This window comes from Poecilia reticulata, linkage group LG20, assembly GCF_000633615.1.
Source record: "Poecilia reticulata strain Guanapo linkage group LG20, Guppy_female_1.0+MT, whole genome shotgun sequence".
NCBI classification, from domain to species: Eukaryota; Metazoa; Chordata; class Actinopteri; order Cyprinodontiformes; family Poeciliidae; genus Poecilia; species Poecilia reticulata.
In genome coordinates, this window is record NC_024350.1 from 1363484 (window position 1) to 1383666 (window position 20183).

Genomic DNA, 20183 nt, shown 5'->3' on the forward strand with positions numbered 1-20183 from the left:
TGAGACATTAGCAATGGAGGATGTTTTTCATGTGCATATTTTACCCTTTTATTCATCCATCCTTTGAGATTTTTGTTTTTTTGAAATGAAAGATGGCTTCCACGCACAAAATTAGCGTCACACACACGCACAAAATCAGTCTTGTTTGCCTGAGCAACGGAATCTACGGCCGACGCCACACTTCTGCACAAAACAGTCAAAAGATTGTATTTACACACACATACACAAACATCCTCACTCACACTAATGGAGGGGAAAAAAGGGATACTGCAGCTTTTTTTTTCTTTTTACTTTCTTTAAAAAGGGCAATAAAATATATTAAAACTTATTTACAAAGTTTTTTTTTTTCTTGGACAGAAAAACAAAACAAAAGAAAAACGCTGCAATAAACTATTGTCCTGTTTCGCAGGAATTCGTAAGGTAATGTGCCCCTGTTTCCTTTCATTATAACTTAACCCTAATATAATTAAAAAGAGAACTCAGTTCAACGGAAAAGGCCAAACAAAAGGTACTAAAGGCACTGTCAGAACCATACGTGAATGGGACCCGAACTGCAGGGTGGTCAAGGGGGAAAAGGATCGGGGTCGCGCTCGTTACCCCACCCTGCAGTGGCAAAATGTACAGTTTCGTTGGGATATGGTTCTTTAAGGGTTTCGATACGTCTCTTTCAAAGCGTGAAGAGAAACAACAGCTTTAATGAACTGATTCTACAAACAAAACCTCCCCATCACATTTCTCCCCCCCTCACACATCCCCAAAAATGATAAATACTTTAAACATTATTAATAAATTGGTCTCAACACCAGCATCCGATTGTAGAAATGAATGAAAATCAAAATACAAAATTATAATATCATCTAAATCATCTGTACATACTTTTTTTGTTAGGTTTTTTTTCCTGTATTTTTTTTTTATTTGTACACAGTGTCCCCTACTGGTAGGTTCTTTTTACTGCAGCTCCTGAGAAAAAAAGCGTGGATCAGTCCAAACCTCCCACTGGTTTCCTGAACCCTGACCCTCATCTGTTGAGCGGAGGGTGTTTGGCAGTTCTGTTGAGCCCGCTTACGGGGCCGGCATACAAAATATGCCTAGAGATGTTCTTTTTTTTTCCTTCTTCTTTTTGTGCGAGCTCTGCTCCGTCTTTTAGTCTTGTGACAGCAGCCTGACCCATCTCATGCCTCTGAGTATGAGTTCTGTACATTGAGTTTGTCCTTTTTTAGCTTGACACCGTCCACCAACTCAAAGTTATAGTTCTCCAGGGCCGATAAGTTCCTCTCCGACATGCCGCCGTGCGAGCAAGCGCAGTACAGGACCACGCCGCAGATGGCCCCCAGGAAAACCCCCAGGGCCGACATGGCGATGATGGTGATGAGGATGGGATTGAGAGTTTTCAGCATGTTGCCAGCGCCGCTGATCTGGTTAGTTTCTACCAGGTCTGGATAGTCGGTGATGTCCTCAACTGAAGGAGAGAGAGCAGAAACAGAGGAATGTGACAAATTCAGAGAAAGCCTACCCATACTTCATAAACTTCTTCACATTATGTCACGTCAGATCCATTAAACCCAATGTGTTAGTTTTAAACCAGCAGAAGAAAAGTAATGCAAATCTGCGAAGTGGAAGGAAAACAAACAAGATTTACATAAGGTCTGACCTGCAGATTATAATTTTGGCTGATATGGATTTTTTTGTCTGAAATGTTGCTAAATATAGTAAGAAAGTTGCTGAGTTGGCAATAATGTGGTGGAAACCGTTAACTACAAATGTTCAGACATGACCTAGTGTCAGTCAAACCTCTCTCACGGCAGTGCAAAAGAGGACCGTGGTTGATTTTTAGACCTTTACCGAGGCAGATAAAATCAGTGGACAAAACTTAATTTCACATGTAAGTATCGGCCGATCAATGAGCTCCCAAAGTTATTGAAACCAGGGCTGGTTTATCAGTGCACTCTAAATATCAACTATTGAAACTCCATTTGAAATGGCTTACAAATTTCATTGATATTGTCCTCCGGTAGCATTGGCTCAGTGGGCACATCAGGATCTATAAAAACAAGAAATTACAGATTAATCCAGTACTTCAGGGAACACCTTCCAGACCAGCACGAACACAAGAACTGGACTGTGATCCTCACCTTCACAGTCTGATTTGCCAAGCCCGTCGAGAACCTTAATGTCATCCACAGCAATGTCTCCCCAACTCTTCCTCTGCACAAGACCCTCAATCACCACCTTTGAAATAAAAGCATATGCAGTTAAAGTCAATCCGATGTTCAAGTTTCAGAGAGAAAAAAGTAGGTCAATTGACGAGACACTGACCTGATAGGGTTTGCTGATCCGCGGGACAAGGACACGCCCTTCCCTCCAGCGATTCCCTTGGTGACCACTGACCGTCCAGAGCAGGATGTCGGCAGTTCCTTCCTCAGTCTGCTCGCGCTGTTTGATATGAAGTGTTCCGATGTGCGACCCGTACATGTGGTACCAAAAGGACACACACAGGTCGGAGTCCTCAGAGCTGATCATGGGACTCACTAGTCGAGCCACTTCGCTCTCCTGGAGACCGGTCGCTAGTGTATAGATGAAGTTTCCTGACCCCCCTGTTGGATAGTTAAATTTAGTTTACCTTGGGGTAGAAATGGGTGGAAAGTTTCTTTTCTATGTAGGCCAACAGATTGAGGTACTCGCCTGTGTGGTCCATGTTGGGGCCAGTGTTGAGAGTTGGGGTGCCACTGGACTGGATCTGCCACCTGGAGCCAGTGTCCTCTGAAGTCCAGCGGCAGAAGGAGGGATCATTGGGCCAACCGAAGTCGCAGGCAAACCACAGAAAAGCTGAAAGCAATTTGAAAACAGGTCAAGCTATATTGAGAGATCTCATTTCATTGCAAAAGGAGAAATGTCAATTGCTTCGGCTGGAGTCCAGACAATTATTGAAAGGTTTGTAGCCTGTAGTCATGATTTGACCACAGGCTACAAACAAGAACATCCTACTCTACAAACTCTAGAGGGCAGCAGATCACTGTAGAACGAAAACCTCAAGTCCCACTTGTTGGCGAGGCAAAAGTTGGAAAATGAAATCAAAATGTGACACGAGACAGAGAGAAGAGTTGGTGAAGACATCACACCGTCCTTTTATCACGACTGTGCTTAATGATATCTCTTAATGAATGTAACAGGGTTGAGTAGGGAACAGACGGGGAGGCATGCTGGGAACACACGCCAAACAATGACGGGGGGATGGAGACGACAAGGTCTGGACACAGCTTAGAAAGAGACATTCAGAGCATCCCGCTGAGAGATGAGGATTTTAATGAGAGCGGGGACTTGAGATTTCAAGACGGCAGCGCCGAGGCGCCGTTCCAACTGCGCGGTCCCCCACGGACCTACGGCATGCCGGAGCAGCCTCTGCAGAGGCCAGAAAACGTGCAAGAGCTTTTGGACAAAGAAAGACTTCCAATCAACACACGGGAGAGAGATGTTTGGGATGTTAGGCATGGTTTTAAGCTCCAGCAGGAGATGCCCTCTGAGATATAATGAGACAGCCTTCCAAGTGACAAAATATATGAGCCAATATTCCCTTTAATAACGGCGAGGGTTTAACTAGCTTCTGCAGGCTATGACTCTATTTACCCATTAAGCACAAAGGCTGGAATTCTCATGTGGAACCACATTACAGACTCCAAGCCACGTTCACATATAAATCCCACTCCCAATTAAAAGGCGTTTGACTTTCTTTTTTTTTTTTGTTCCACTATTGGAAGGCTTTGACTGAGGCGCCCAACAAACCCTGGATAAGATGAGCAGCCACATGACGCATTTGGGCATTTCATTAAAAGAAAAGGAGACGTTTCCCTGCTCAGTACCAATGGAAACTAGATCCTCGGAGATTAGGATGCATAGGAGACATGCACCACCAGACTCAGGATACATAAACATGAACACATGTATGACTCGATTCTATTGACATGAAATGTCTTTACCCTGAGATAGAAGGTTAATTGAATGCAAAATAGGAAAAAAAGAAACCCAGATGTTCTCATTCGTTAGCTGCAGTGGCTTGCAAAAGTTTTCGTACACTTTCAAGTTTTTACAATTACAGATGACTGTGTATACTATTGGGGTGTTGTGTAATAGACCAACACAAGGTGGGACATAATCCCAAAAAGTTGCTTCGTTGCAAAATACTTTGAAATTAATCCATGGATGGAGAGAATTTGAGAACATCAGGACATTTTGGCCTGGTCTCTACATGGGCTATTCTGGCATATGAATATGCTTCAGGCTAAATTATTGCCCTGTATTTCTGACTGTTTATGGCCTTTGATGCATGGATGGAGTGTTCAGCAGTGTTTTTGCATATAGGCCAAACAAAAAAACTATTTTCTCATCTTGCCAGTCCAGGGCACCTTGGTTTGTCCCTTACATTGTCTGTGGTAAACTGCAGACAGGACTTCTTTATTTTGTTATTTAACAATGGCTTTGCTTCCTAATACTCTTTCATAAAGTTGTATCAGCAGAGTGCAAGACTAATAGCCGTCTTGTCAACAGATTTCCCCACCTGATCTATGGATCTCTTGGCTGCTTGCATGATTAATGTTCTCTTTCTGCATCCTTTCACTTTAAGTGGACGGCCACGTCTTAGGAGGTTTGCTGTTGGGTCGTACTTTTTCCATCTTCATGCGATAGACAGTGCTACAGGAAATGTCCAAACTTTGGCATGTTGTTTTCCAGTTTTCCACAGCTTTATCCCTGACCTGTCTGCTGTTCCTGGATCTCGACAGTGCCGTTTGTTAAACATCTGTTTTTATTGCTACATTAAATCAAACACAAGTGGACATAAAGTACCGAAATAAAACAGTAAAAATCTCAAGGTGTTCAAAGACTTTTGTGAGGCAACATACACTCATAAAACGAGTTAATGCTCCTAAATTGCCGTGCATTTTCTCCAAGACACAAGATTGAGTTTAAGGCAAACACACAATACATGTCACTTTCTTCCATTAGGATAGCCGCTGCCCCAGCAGACTGCAGACAGACCATAAAGCCAGCTGACTGAGTAAATGGAGATGGGTGGAGCCTACGGCCCATTAGTCAAGGTCAGACTGGGGTGCTTTCTCCCAGCTGGCTGCTGCCTCATCAGCCCCGCTATAGGAGACACTGCTATGTGTGCTTGGCTGGGGACGTGGCCCCACAGTCCACCTAATTTCCTCCGGTCATCTGCATCGTGCTTCCCTGCTCTTCGCGCCAGCTCCTTTTTTTTTTTTTGCGTGCGTCAGTGTCGGCCCGGTGATTAGTGATTATGCTGAGGAGGCAGCAGCGGAGCACGGTGCTAATCATCAGCTAGCCTCACGTCGTGCAATCCCTCTCACCCCGTCAGCAGGAGCCTCTCCGGGCCATATCATCAGCGTTAATAACAGACCAACGCCAGAGGAGAAGAGGGACCTGCCTGGCGATGGCATTCATTACCTTTGGTCTGCTTCTTGTGGTTTAAAATTAAAACTCAGCAGGCAAACGAGAACAAATCCTACAAAACTTTAGAAACTTACCTGGAATGGGGTCCACTTTTAAAGTTGTGGTCTCTGGAATTGTGGTGCCACCTGTCACAAGATGGAGCAGCAGCACAGTTAGCCTTGTTCGCAGGTTGATTCCGTTCTCAGACATCGTCTGCATTCATGCCAGAGTGAGCTGATCACTTCATGCCACTTTCCATTCATTTCCTTCAGTACACCCTTTCATCGACTATCGTCGCCTATGACTGAGACAGTGCCATGCTCCTCATTGGAGACTGCTGGTTAATGGAGAGCACCAGCGGCGGTGCAGGCTCATTGAGTTAGTGGGTTAGTGGGAAAGGAGGCCAAGAGGACAACACATATGAGAGAGCTAATGGCAGAAAGAGGCAGAGCTCTGCTGCACAGACGCAGAGACAGGTGTGTGTGGATCGGTGCGTCCCCCGTGAGTTTCCACGTGGGGTGCAGGAGGAAAACAGGAAGACTGACAAGGGAGGTAGGAACTAAAGGTGCAACTAATTAGAGCTGTATCTATCAGTGCCAGCTCACATGTAGACACATGCATGCATGCTGGCGAGCGTGCACGGGAGATGCCAGATTGGCTACGCTAAGAGAACTCAGTGGCATTGCGTAGATGGGAGGAGGAAAAGGGGAAGCAGAGTCAGAAACAGAGTAAGAGAGGCTGGGGGGCAACGGGAGGGTGAGGGGGGGAGTTTGGACGCAGTCTCATGAAGGCGATGTTAGCACCTGTCACATCGTAGTCATCACCTGTGCCGCTGTGGCAGCTCGCCTGGTCGTCGTCACACTCGTCGGAAGGGGTGGTGCTAGGGGCCGGAGTGGTCGGGGGGAGTGTTGGCGCTGGAAGACAAAGAGTGAGGGGAGACAGCAATCAGCACTGACTGGATTTCTGAGCCAAACCGGTATTGGTGAGGAGGCTGGATGTTGATGAGTCAGACCTTATGCATATGTGACTGGGGTCAAAGGAAAGTACAGTTATTTATCAGGAAATAACAAGAACAAAATTATTCATGTGTGATTTTAATTGTGTTTCTTACTTAATGGAAACACCGCAATTGTGAAATTGTGTTATTTTTTTCAACAGTAGCAGAATATTGACAAAGTTTTCCACACATTTGAAAAGGAAATGCAGCTACTGTGGAATAACTCAGTAAGATTTTCTGTCACGGTGTTGGAGACCAGAGGTCCTCCGATCCAGACCTCCAGGGCCGGGGTCCTGCAACTTTTAGATGTTTATATGATAGACTGGTCTTTGTGGTTAAAAAAGAAAGCTAAAGAAAATAAAAATTTAATATGTGTAAGTACCCCAACCACAGTTACATACTGGCTTTCAATGTCAGCTTTTATTCTTTGTTTTTTTTCTTCGGCTGGAGCTACTAGTAATGGCCTTTTATCAAGTTGAAGAGGTGTGGGTGTATAAATACAGCCTTGAAGTTAGTGCATGATGCTTGAGCGGTTGAAGCTACAAGATGCAAAAAAAAAAAAAAAGACTTCCAAATGGCTACATAGGCAGGGCAACCATGGCCTATCATTACAGCCCTGAATCACTTCGATGTGGGTAAGGCCCAAGATCCACTCCACGCTCCACTGCCGCGCAGCCGTCCTGCGGTGTGAGCGTGCATTTGTAAGTTTTTATACCGTCTGAGTAATGATCGGTCTTCCCCAGAGCAGAGGGAGGAAAGAGAACGAGGAGAGAGGTGGAGCAGGGAAGAGGCATAGACAGATGTGGGGGGGAGTGTGTGGGGCGTCTGTGCACGCGAGCCGATCCTCCTGCTCTCGGCCTCCGCTCGATGAAATATGAGGCTGATCAGCCCCTGCCAGATTCAGGGTGGGAGAGGTCAGGGATGGGGTCAGGGATGGGGTCAGCGCTGCGTTAGGAAACCCTCTTACAGAAATGAGGACTTAGCCCTCCTGCTGTGGCTCTTACTGCACACACGCACATACGCATGCACGCGCGCATGCACATCCACTCTGGCACACGCTTGCATAGACAGATAGGCACCTGTGTATGTGTGTAATTGTATACGTTGTCCTTTTAACCACAACCTTGGCGAGGTACTTGTGGTTGCTGTGAGAGCATCCGTCTCTATGAGTCTGTCTGTTTTTGGCATTAACAGTGAAAACAAGCATTATCGTCTGTCTGAAGCTCCCGCTGGGAGTCCATCAGGTTTATGACAGAATGGACTGCCCTGAAATCCAATATGTAAATCCACCTCCATACCACTAGGCGCTTTCTGTGCTACACAACTGCACAAAAGTGTTGCTCTTCATTTCTTAAAATTTTGTTTTAAACAAATGACTTTTTTTTAAATATAATATTCTAAAATAAAAACGTTTACAAGGATCTTCTAAAGATTTTATTTGAACAGTAAATAAGTTTTTTTACCGTTTTTAAGCCAGGTTGTACATTCATCATAAGCCTACAAACTAAACAAATGAACCAGTGCAATGTGTTCACCTAGCAGGGTAGTCGCAACAGGTTGATAGACAATGTCTGTAATTGAATCTATCAAAGATAGTGGAGAGACAAGCATGTTTAATTACCTGAAAACTTGAGATAGCTGATCAACTGAACAATATCTGCATCTCCACTGACTACACAACGGCACAATTTGACATTTCGAAAATAAATTTGCTTAACGGAAACGCAACAATTTCAAAACAGATCTTGTTTTTTGATAAATAAAATTTGTGGCACCAGGATGAGATGGTCTCTCTGCTGGAAACAGTTTATTAGGTGTGATGCTTCTGGTTGAAGATCTACTAGTCATTTTTACAGAATACCTCAAGTCAGGACTTGGGAGTAAAAAAAAGTGACAAGTGGCTTTGAATTCAACCTGCCACTCTTAATCTCCTAATGAGACAGTGACAACGCTAAACACAGTCGATTTGTAAAAAAGGTTCAAACACATCAGGAACACCACAGTTCTCACCATTAGTTTGATGAGTCGAGTTAAGGTGCAATGAGACAAAACAACTGAATGTTAGGCATGATTACTTTTTTTAGTAGCTGTGATGTGTGAAACTTCAACAAAACCCAGAAGGATACTTATTGTAGCTCTCTGTTTAAAAAAAAAGTTATTGGTGAAAAATTTGATTCAGTACCTGTGAAAATTGGGAAAAGATTGTGCTTTTGTGACTGTGTGATAAAGATGAAGCTCCTTAACATACAATCTAAAACAGTCTCTTTGCTAAATTTCAGGCACCATATCAATTCATCACTTGAGTTATGCTTCATTTTCAGGCTTTAAAAAACCACATGGAAAAACAAGTTAGTGGTGAGCGCCGTTAAAAGAAAAAATCCTTGAAATACCTTCATAAAGTCTGGGAAAGCCATGGGTCAGAACCCTCTCAGCGCAAAACCTCAGACCAAGAGTCTGACTCCTTTGACATCGACGGAAAGAAAAAAAGGACGGCTCAGTCGTTTCGCACAGTACTCTACATCTGCTCCCAGAGAGAGATCGCTAATAGATAGAAACAATATGGATCAATTCAAATATACCCAAGTCCACTGGCTCCTTTGAAAGACCAAAGATGAGGACGGCTGGCTGTGAAGAGGGTGATGGGGGCCAGGCGGCAACAAACCGAGGAGGCCAGGTGGGCTTTTATTTGATCCCCTCCAGAAGTGGCCAGCCATGAGGGCAGCTTTGATGTAACAGGAAGAGAAGACAAACCGTCCCTTGTTGGAATAAACAGCATGAGCTGGACAGCTGTGTGCTGAACACAGGGAGCCTTCATGCCCATCATTAAATAACCAGGGATGTTGTGAAGAGATGACGTGAAAGCTGTGTCTAGTCATGTTATTAGTCTGGTTGATAGATTGCTCACCTCACCGAGCCTGACACATCACACGCGAAGAGATGTAACACACTGTAGGCTCAGACTGTGAGAACTCTTATCTAGATGTCCCTACTGTACTCACGTCATCGCTTTGGATAGAAAGTAATCACCGGTTTTCACCTCACCGCTGGGAAAGAGAATTTGATTATGCCGGCTAAATGTGTTTCTGCTGTCAACGGCAAAGATAAAAGGTTTCACTTTGCCACCAAGAAATCCCACCGGCCCCCACAGCAGCCAGCCGAAACCAGGTATTTACATACGCTGTGAGGATGATGCATAACCATAAACTGTTCCTGCTTTGGGTCAGTTGGAGCTTCCAAATATTATTTGTGTTTTTAGAGTATTTCACATTAATTTCCCTAGTATTTAGTAAAATTGCCTTTTTGGGGTCCTACAATAACTTGTCGGAATTGTGGTTGATTCCCTCTTTCAACTCACCAATCTCTCCCATCTGGGCACACTTGAGGAGTTCAATTCAATAAAGTGATTTGAAAAAAACCCCAAAAAACAAAAAAACAACTCTGCTCATTTCAGTATTATAGAACTGAAATGAGGCTTGGTTATGGCCACTGCAAAAACACTGAGTTTGTCGTCCTTAATCCACTTTGTAACTAAGTGATGATATGCATTAGAATAGTGTCTATTTGGAATGGGAAGGCCCATTTCCACCCAAACATTAACTTCCTGTGTTCTTCAATATTTCCACATAATATTCTTTCATCAATTTGCTATATATTTAGTGACATGTGCCAGTCTGTGCAACTCTCTTCCTGACGCCTTGATCGATTCCCGTTTTAGTTTCCACAACATCACGCAAAGGAGCAGCGTGTTGCCTTAAGTCAGATATTAATTATTAAAGGTTTACAAACCCAATGACCTCTTTGTCTATGTAAGCAAAGTGTCCTCAGTGTATGTAAACTTCAAAATTTGAGGAAATGTTTTCTCTCGCTGAGGAAATAATTTTGCTAATCCTATTTGACCGAAAACCATGAAGAGCTCGGTCTGATTTTATATCAGACAGTACTGAAAAAGTTGTTTTGTGTTTTTATATTGTGCTTGCTTCCTTTGGATAATTCATCACTTCATAATTTATCCTAATAAAGTTATTATCGCGATAAGAATTTTGATTTATCAATGTCAATTTTTGATGTTTAAACCCCGTAAAACTGTCCAGATTGATGGTTTTGCTATTTTTTCCACTGTTTCGTTCAATGCAAATCACACTTCCTTTTGCGACTGGTGTCCTGTAGACATACACATAACTAAAGGAAGTTATTTTCAAGGTCCTTATTTGTGTTTGTGGGGTTATAACTGCTGTCATACAGTTATCCAAGAAAGATCTAGTAAATATGTTATCGTCACTTTTATCGCTATCACAATAGTTCCATCAAATATTGTGATGAAAAACTTTAAGCCCATATTGCCCACCACTAAGATCAAACAAGATCCTTATTCGTTTTTTTTTTTTTTTTTTTGTGTGCTGCTCATGTTTACCTTCAATCTCGCAGCCGAGGAGCTCCAGGCGCAGACCCATCCCAGCAGGAGTGGCCCTCTCTGGATAAATTCTGATGAAACGGGTCAGCAGGGGCTCCACTGTCCTCAGCTCAGGAGTGTCGTAATTACTGTTACCTTCAAATATCTGGCACAGAAAAAAAAAAAAAAAGAGAACAGTAGGCACAACATGTAATATGCTGTACACACCCCCGAGCACGCTCTCTGGGATTCTTATTGCGGCATTCTGAACTTTACAGTAATACGTGTGGGTGGTGAGCGCCGGCTTTGGTGGAGAGTAACAGGAGACTGGCGGGAAATAAAAGACGATCAGCAGATCTGTGGTCTTGCTGACATCTAAACCGCAGCATACGTGGGTGACACAGAGGGTAAAAAACCCAAAACAAAACAAAAAAACAGCATGACGCAGACCTTTTTGTCAAAAAAGCAACTTTCAGCTCCCTGAACTCTGTTGCAAACAAAGCAATGGCTGTTGGAGGGGGAAAGTGGGAGATGTAGGATTTAGGAGCAAGCAAAGAGGAAGGTAGAGGACTGATGGAAGTGGATTAATGAGGGTGATCACGTGAGACAGCCTGGTGCGCTTTAGATGCTTGGGTACCTCTCTGGTGAGGTAAGAAAGGCAGCTAACTAGGACAGTCGGGGGTATGGATCTCTCCTGCACCCATCATAAATCAACCATCAGCCCATCTGGATGAGATTTATGCCCTGTCAGGGACAATTGTAATTGGGGACAGGGTGTTGCAGCTCCTCTTGGAAAAGTATGTGGCTCTTTATGAGAGCATGATGTGTGTGTGCATGTGTTTGTGTCCGTGTGTGTGTGTGTGTGTGTGTGTGTGTGCATACATCGTGCCATAAGTGGAGTGTGTGTTCTGTGGATGCAGCAAAGCTGCCAGATAAATCTTTGGTCATTTGCTCAGTTAGGAAGTGATTTCTTCTTCCTCTTCAAGTAGGTTCTTACTGTCCCCTGACAGACCTGAAGAGTGTGACTCGCATGTAATGCCAAGCGGCGTGTGGGAATTTGGGATTGCGATGTTTATTTTAATGCAATTCAAAAGCGCAACTGAGATTGACTCGCTGTGACTGCTTTATTACTCACAACAGGCAGGTGCGACGCTCTGGCGAAAGTGGACCAAATTCATCATAATCAGAAACAATGTACAGATTTATCTGAGATGTTTTCAGAAGCACCTTTAAATCGGGTCAGAAAACAAACCATCTATTTTAATTTGTTGCCTTGACAGAAATATGGACTTTTAAAGGGGCAGTGCTATGTGTTTTCCATGCATAGAGTGCTATTTTATTGCACAATCAAGTAACTATGATAACTTCAGTTGTTAGAAAAATGCTGTATATATTAAATATGATTTTAAAAAATGTGACTTTGTATGCAACACCTTGAAATGGAGCTTCTGTCTCTTTAAGAAACTCCTCTTTCTGAAGCTCCGTCTTGTCATTACAACATGACTGCTCTATAAACCCTTTAACAAGATGTTTTTTAAACCAGCGTTTCACTGAGAAGTAGCTCATATAATGAGCTCAACCACCAGGTGTTTGCTAGTCACTGCTGACTAGTCTGAAGGAGCAGAGTGGGGGAGTAACAAAGGAAGTCTGCTTTGCATGCTGTGGAGACTTGGAAGCTTGAAAACTGCAGCTCTGGCGAGGAGATTCTTCTTGAAGGCGGGGCTATGGCCACCCAGGCGTTTTGCACAGCTGAATGGTTGCCATGGGAGATTAAAGGATTTCTCAAACATGCATAAAAGAATCAAGGCAACATTCCAGGTATGTTTTTGATGAGTGAATAACATCATAACATGTTGTAAAACTCAAAAATGTCAATTTTACATAATATTGCCCCTACTACATTATCTAAATTTCTTAAGCGACTTGGTTCTAGCAGATGATTTGTCTAATCAAACTAGCTAGGCTTCCATGGCATTGATGGAGCATTCACACCCTGAGGGTTAAATGTTTGTCACTGATAAACCTGGCCGCTTCGCCAGCCAGCCATCATCTGTTGTTTAATCTAAGATCAGGTTGTAAGGGTAACAGGTCCAGGTGGGAATATCCTTCTCCCCAATGACACTTCAGCTGATTCCCAGGGATTCCTGCTTGTTCCCAGGCCAGAAGGTTCCTCCCTCCCCCCCACTTCACTTCTAGGTTGAACATGTCTGTAAAACCTCCAAATGTAGGTTAATTATTTCTACAGCTGAGCCCAGCCACCCAACAGACTAAAATGGCTCCCATTTTAGTCTGTTGCATCTGGAATCCCATATCGCAGCAATATCAAACTTATTTTCATTTTGAATCACATCAAGATTATGAATGTTTTCAAAGAGCCAGATTTGCCCGAATGTACTGATAAAATTGAGTTAGAAGTTGTTACAATATTAATAAATACAAAATCTTTTTTCATTGATCACACTCCTGGATTTTGTGATTGTTTTTTGTGATTTGTGTGTGTGTGCTGAAATAGAAATATTTGTAAAGAACTGCAATATTTGTGCTGATCCATGACGGTAAATGTGACTCTTTGTTACTCGCTGCATCGATCATGGACTACAGCTTGACGTCACGGCACGCTGAGGCAGCACTGAGGTGAAAAGTATCACTTATCACATATCTGCAGAAAATGTGCAATAAATTCACAAATATGCAATACACAGGGGTATGTTGATTTTGCATTCATTTCTACAATCTCGAATTGCAAAAAAGAAATTGGAGTGACTGATGTAATTTGGCAGTTTACAGGTAAAAGTTGCTTCGGTTTGATTGATACAATATTATTTAAGATATTTAAGCACACAAATGTTAACTTGAAGCTTCTGGTGTCCAGAGGGCCACATAAAAAGCTATGATTGACCGGATTTGGCCCCCAGGCTTTGAGTTTAAAACATGTAAGAGATGTAAGGGACGGGCGATCTGGGTGATGCAGTAAGTGGACAGTAATACTTTTTGTCCAAACTAAACACTATCGCAGACGAGAGTCGATCCATTTATTTATCATCCGCTTCATGCCATCACCACTCCTGAACACCAAAATGCTTAAAATTCGTCCCCTTGATGAAGAGACTAAGTCTTCGACAATAGCGAGAAATCCATCTGCTTGTAATAAGTTTCATCTTTCAGAATGCTTCAACCTTCACCCTCATCAGTTCAAGTGGTACCTTCTACAAAATGAGATTTTTTGGTAAGGGATATGCTTCTCTGATCTCTTCAGAACTAAACAAATGTCCAAACGGTTTCTTAACCCCCCCCACCCCAACCTACCTTTGGTTTGTTTCCGCTGGTGTCAGACACCACCCTCCAGTCAGAGCCGTTGTTGCTGTACCCGAGGCGGAACTTCTTCATGAAGACCTTGTTCTCACGGTATTTCCCTCCCTGGATGATAAACCCCTTCACCAGCTTCTCTTCGCCGAGATCCACCTGCAGCCACTCGTTGGTGAAGGGCTGCGGCTGGGGCAGCAGCGTCCACCCGGTCCTGCTGGTGAGAAGGCGGGCGTTCTCGGGCACCCAACTCCGGTCGATGTGAGAGGATGCCGTGATCTGGTTGTCTGTGATCAGGCCTGACACCATGCCCAGCATGCCGGAGCAGGGGTACTCTGAGAGACGAGAGAGGAACAGGCAAATGTGCTTAACTTTTTTTTTTTTTGATGCAAATCTGCAGAGAAGCAACGGATGTACAGAAAGAACTTCATCTTTAACCAAAGGGGTCGATGTCCAAGATCATCTACAATGGCAAGAGCATAGTCTGGGTCTGAGTCTTGCATACAGGATGGCCAAAGTCAAAGGGAGGAGGCTCATTCCCCAAACTCTTTGTGATGTTACTGTGATCTCTACCTCTGTTCTCTGTCTCTCTATGTGTTGGTAGATCTCGTGCATACTAATTCTTCAGCCTGAAGCGATTGTCTCCAGGCAGCCAATTAAAACTCTCTTCCCGGCTGGTGCTTCCACCTCCCGCATTCTGGGAGCCCTGTTTTTTTTTCTTCTTTCTATCTCTCTGCCCCCTCTCCATAGACTTACATGTAACTACACATGAAAACACAGTCTCTTTGTGCTGTTTTTGCTGCCACAGCAATCATCTCGCCTTCTGCTTCACAGCTGTCAACATCTGTGGGACTACATCTTTGAACGTATCGTTGTTTGCCTGTCCGGTGTCCCAGATTTTCTTCGTTCTTTGAACTACTTCTCTGATCTTGTCTTCAGCTCTTGATAAATTTGAGCTCTTTGCACCTTTTGCATTTGGTTCCAAAGTCAAAACACGTCTTTTCAGATTTACTTCACTTTTGTTTGTGAACTTTATTTACACTCAAAGTTGAATGGAGGAGGCTAGAAACCTTTTGGTATTCAAGCATTTTGTCGTTCTTCCACTGCTTCTCCAAATCTTTCATTCAAACCTAAAAGCAACAAATCTAGAGACCTGAAGTAGCTTATTATATCTCCGCTATTGAAGAAAAACCAACACTTGTGTTCATTTTAGAAAAAAAGCGCACATTTTCAGCTTTGCAGCACTGTGGGAAAAAAACAGAAGAAATATTTGCAGAACAAGGCCTCTTTCAGCCAACCTCTGCCTATGTGAAACGGTTCCCATGAAAACCCATGAGATGAATTCCTGGTCGTGCAATCCAAAAAAAAAAAAAGCTATCGCTGAACGCACAGGAGCATTTTTCTGGGACTTTCCTCCTGTTTTTCTTTTGTCTTAGGCCAAGATGTGTTGAAAATGATCAGAGGAGCTGGCCTTTGGCTGTGTGAAACGAAGACACTGCGATATGAACGCCTTTGAAGTGAGGAGAATTCAAGGGAAAGGTGCATGTGTGTAGAGATAAAAGCAACTGATGCGACCCCCGACCCAGATCATCTGGAGCTGTTAATCGAGCTCAGCTGCGATTACAGAGGCCGCGCACACGCCGTGACACGCCCCGGTGGAACAACTGTTTACATTTGTGTGTATGGGTAAGAGGAGCGATGATGATGCAGGCCTGCCGGCCACAACCGAGGTTTGGGTGGAGCATCGGCGGTTCATCTGAGCTATTTTCGGCGCTGTGGCGTATTTACCAACAACTGGGTGGTGGATCCTTTTATTAATGAGTAGCTGTTTGCATCAGAAGGCACGCGACCTTGGTCATATGCGGCGAAGAATTTTGTGACACTCAACCCACCCTCTCTTGCAATCTCCTAAATAACTGCTTTGACGTTAACCGAACACGCGACCTCTCAGACCAAACCCCTTTCCTCTCTGGTCTCTATCACGTTTCGGTGCGTTTCTTTGGCTGTTCGTGACTCGAAGAAAGCAATGATGAATTCAGAAAACTCTCCGTAGGATCGAATATAGAAGAGGAGAGTCGAGTCACAGGGTTTGTGCAGCCCTGTACAGCCTCGGTTTCCCTCTACCCGACCATGCTGGGAGCTGGCAGAGTCTTCAGAGAACCAACGGGCACTAACGTCATATTGGAGGCCGTGCGGTGACTTCGATCCTGTGATGTGTTTACGCGTGGCGCAGCGCTCTGATTATGTGCCCCGCACACAGGCCTCAGCTGTAACCCCCGCTGCACCCACAGTGCCATCTGCTCTTATAGGATTGACCACACATATGTGATGCATAAGGGACTCGTTGCCTAATAATAGAGAGGAGGACCACAAAGTCACTTCACAATTTTGGCTCCAAATAATCCCGATTCCATTATAGGCTCTGTTACCGATAATCAAGGTTTGAAAGAGGTTGCCGTTTAAAAGCGCTATAATTTTTCATCATACCATTCCTGGGGTTGAAAGCCCTTTTAAAGTCATAGCGAAAAAAGTCCAAGAGTCACCCGAGTCTTATCCAGCACTGACTGACACTGTAACACCCTCTCCCCACCTGCTGCTGCACGTTATCATAAAGCTGAAAGAAGGCTACGAGGTTTGTTTTGTTTTTTTAAGGTTGCTTTCACACTAGCCCTATTTAGTACACTTTTATTGAACTTTGTCAGAAGTGAACTCTAAAAGGAGTAAGTTGCACTTGTGTCTTCTTCTATGGTTTTTGTGTCACTTTTGGAAGCTCCCCATCAGAGGTGAGGGGGTAAACGGGTATTTCAAAGGGTCTGGATTGGTTTACACAGAACCAATCAGTGAAAGTGAACCGCATCAGCTGAAAATGTAACAAATGTTGCAATTTTGGTCCCCAATAGAACTGAGTCACTGGACTATTAGGGGTGAAAACACTAAGAAAAATAAATTTGGTTGTTTTTGAATATTTCTAATCGTGAACACCAATATAAACATGAACAGATACAGTTAAAGGATGATATTGTTTTTTTGACTTGAAGTCACATTTGGTCCTTAACCCTCCCACATTTCTTTAATTAATAAATCATTTTTTGGCAAAAGTTTCTTTTTTTTTCTTGTCAAAGTCACTTTTGGAGGTGACAATTTAGTACTTACTATTGGTTTACAGCTGGATACGTATCAGGTTAAATGATTTTAAGAATTTGAGGAGTTAATTTTTTACAGTCATTGCAGTTTTCCTTAAATTTTCCCCTTTGATTATTTCTAGGAACGTCTTTATCCCAGAGGTAAATTACCTAAGATGTTAAACATCCCAGTAGCTCGATATGCCTGCAGGTGTTTCTACGTCTAATGTGGGGCTAGGATCCAGATGAGTGTGTTTGCGACATCATAATTTAAAAATTGTAACACAAAAGTTGCTTACACTGAAATCTAACACATACAACACCTCACTTGATAAAAAATAAAAAAAATAAAGAAATAAGTCGCCCCCAGAACTTTGGCCCCTGGGCTATTGCCTCTGTAAGCCCAAGGTTTAAAGTCCTGCTAAAGCCATGGAGCTTCACACTAATTAAAGTCACACTGTTGTCAATAAACACTCACTAAACTATGAACGGTGTCTGTTAAGCTGCCAGCTGAAGGTTGATTTGGGTTTTTTGTGACACTCCATAAAAAGCTCAACGCCAATATCTATAATCTTCCACCTACATTTGTTTCTTTATGTATCAAATTTCAAATATCTGTTAACTGTTGCGGATAACATCGTCATAACGATAATAATCACATTCTTCTGTTATTCTAGCAAGATCAGAAGCAATTGATACATTTTTGATAAAAAAAAAATGTAATCATGATACACATTCTGCATAAATACTGTGAGAACCTCCTTCTGACCCAGACCCATTCAAGATGTTGACAGAAAAAAAAGACTAACTCTTTTCTGCCCTTAATTTAGTCAAGCAGGAATCCAAATTGAATACACATGTTTGTATCCCACAGAGACAAAGATAAATGTGATAAAGCCACACTAACTGGAGCCACCGGCATACACACACTAATTTAAAACATCAACAAAAGGGCAAGGGGAAGAAAACTGTTGCTAAAATCAAAGTTACATAAAGCAAAAAGAAAGAGAGAGAGAAAAAAGCTGAGGCTAAAGAGAAGGCTGAGCGCAGATCAGCAAGAGCCCACCCAGCTCCATCAGCAGATGCATGCCAGCTGTTTACTCTATTTATACTGAATGAGATTCATCTAAACACGAAGTCATGTTAATAGATAATTCCCATTCCTTTGCCACTATTTGGTATTATGCAGCTGGGGCCTGGACTGGGATTAAAACCAGACAGCTAACTGAGGCAGCAGAGTGAATTTGGAGTTCTGTAGTCACTGCGGCTAAAAACGAGTTTTGTATTTTCAGGGATGGAAAGGTGAATCATGGGTAATGCAGACAAGCATCAGCTGTAGCCAACCTGATATCTTGCAGCCGTAGACCTCGAAGCGCAGTGCTATGCCCGTTTCCCAGGTAACTGGACGGATGCGGAGGAATCGTGTCAGAGTGGGTTTGGGCAGCTTGGTCTTGGTGACGTCCGTTGGGTTGGTGTTGCCCTGGAAAATCTGTGAAAGAAAGGCGGGAGACCAACTGATTATTGACAGAATACAGGGAAGGAGACACAGAGAGGGAAACAAGAGTTCATATTAGCTGCGTTTCCTTTAACAATAAAATTGCACAAATTGAATTGAATGGAAACATGCCATTTTCAGAAAAAACATGGCATTTTTGTGCTAGGATGAGGTGGTTTACCAGCCATATTGAAATAGTACTTGGCAATACTGCAGTGGAAGCACTTTTCACATCACACGAGTCATGTGATCAAGTGCCAGATGTTGCTACTAGTGGAAACGCAGAAGAAGGCGACAGGAAGTGGTAAGAGTATGATGGTTTGTTTTAGTTTTTTTTTTTCAGACAACATGCAGCTGGCTCCACCAGAGCTCTCACAGCATCACACAGTTCATAAAACGTTGTGTGTCAATCCGACGTGTTGAATCCACAGCTCTTCTGTAAAATTGCGCACTACAATTTCCCCAAAGCACCGTATATGTAGCCGCTCCCAAGTAGGTGAGGCTTGTCACTCCAATGTTTCCTCTGATGACTGATAGATGATGAGTGCTAATTTTTTATTTAATGGAAACACAGCAATTGCAAAATTGTGTTTTATCAACAATAGTGGAATTTCAACAAAGATTTTCATACATTTGCGGTGGAAACACAGCCAGTGTCAAAGAACAGCTGTACGTTCAAGATGTTTCACATGAATCTCAAAATTGTATTAACGTTTCCTGAATAGAGTGTCAGAAGTTACTGAAATGTCAAGGGGATGGGAGACGCCCTTGCTTCACATGTCACAGTGGAAGCAGGGGGAAATGCTGTGAAACCTGAGGCTGGATGTGTAACAGTGATCAGATCCGATTGGCTCAGGGTGCCCTTTCACTGTCCTCCACTCCCAGATCGGGTGTGGGTTTTTTACTGCGCCTGTCTTGTCGAAAGGTCAGAGATGCCGGTGTTCTCCCCTGGGGTCAGATGACTGTTTACTAGCGCTACACGACGAGGCTGGCCACCCAGCTGAATGACCGCCTGCGGTCCGTCACAGTTCATTCTGAGTAATTGAATCTCAAAAGTAACCGCGCGGCCTCCTGACCTCCCTGACTGAGGAGTTACGAGGCGGAAAGGATTCCAGCTGAGCAGAATGGGATGCACAGATGGAAAGATGGTAGTTTAGCTAATCTAAGATGATGGGGCTGATCCATTAGACCAGGCGGCCTGCTACCAAGTCCCTCAGCCGGCATACCCATCGTCTACATCGCTGAGGGACCCTTCTAAAGTCGGCCACTTCCTTAAATGCTGTGCAGCGTCTCCTCTCCGCTCGCTAACTGTATTGTGGCTTTTTTCTTTTTCCTGAGCTGCGCTAAGACGCCAAACTGCAGGCTCAGCATGTAGCAAATGGTACCCTTCCACACAAAAGCACTTTAGAGGCCGGAAAAACACACTGCAAG

The 20183-nt window shown here is 43.5% G+C and overlaps 1 protein-coding gene across 1 annotated transcript in view; it reads right to left on the bottom strand.

Annotated features, from left to right (window-relative positions):
• Positions 1-675: 675 nt before the first annotated feature.
• Positions 676-20183, bottom strand: part of nrp1a (neuropilin 1a) — a 154415-nt gene continuing 134907 nt past the window's right edge. Inside the window, exons 10-19 of the mRNA XM_017301757.1 lie at positions 18602-18746; positions 14139-14470; positions 10854-10998; positions 6249-6359; positions 5541-5591; positions 2683-2826; positions 2317-2594; positions 2133-2229; positions 1988-2041; positions 676-1459 (exon numbers count right to left, since the gene is read on the bottom strand). Coding sequence (XP_017157246.1) covers positions 1173-1459; positions 1988-2041; positions 2133-2229; positions 2317-2594; positions 2683-2826; positions 5541-5591; positions 6249-6359; positions 10854-10998; positions 14139-14470; positions 18602-18746 — 1644 coding nt within the window. The 3' untranslated portion in view covers positions 676-1172. The remainder of the gene's footprint in view (positions 1460-1987; positions 2042-2132; positions 2230-2316; positions 2595-2682; positions 2827-5540; positions 5592-6248; positions 6360-10853; positions 10999-14138; positions 14471-18601; positions 18747-20183) is intronic.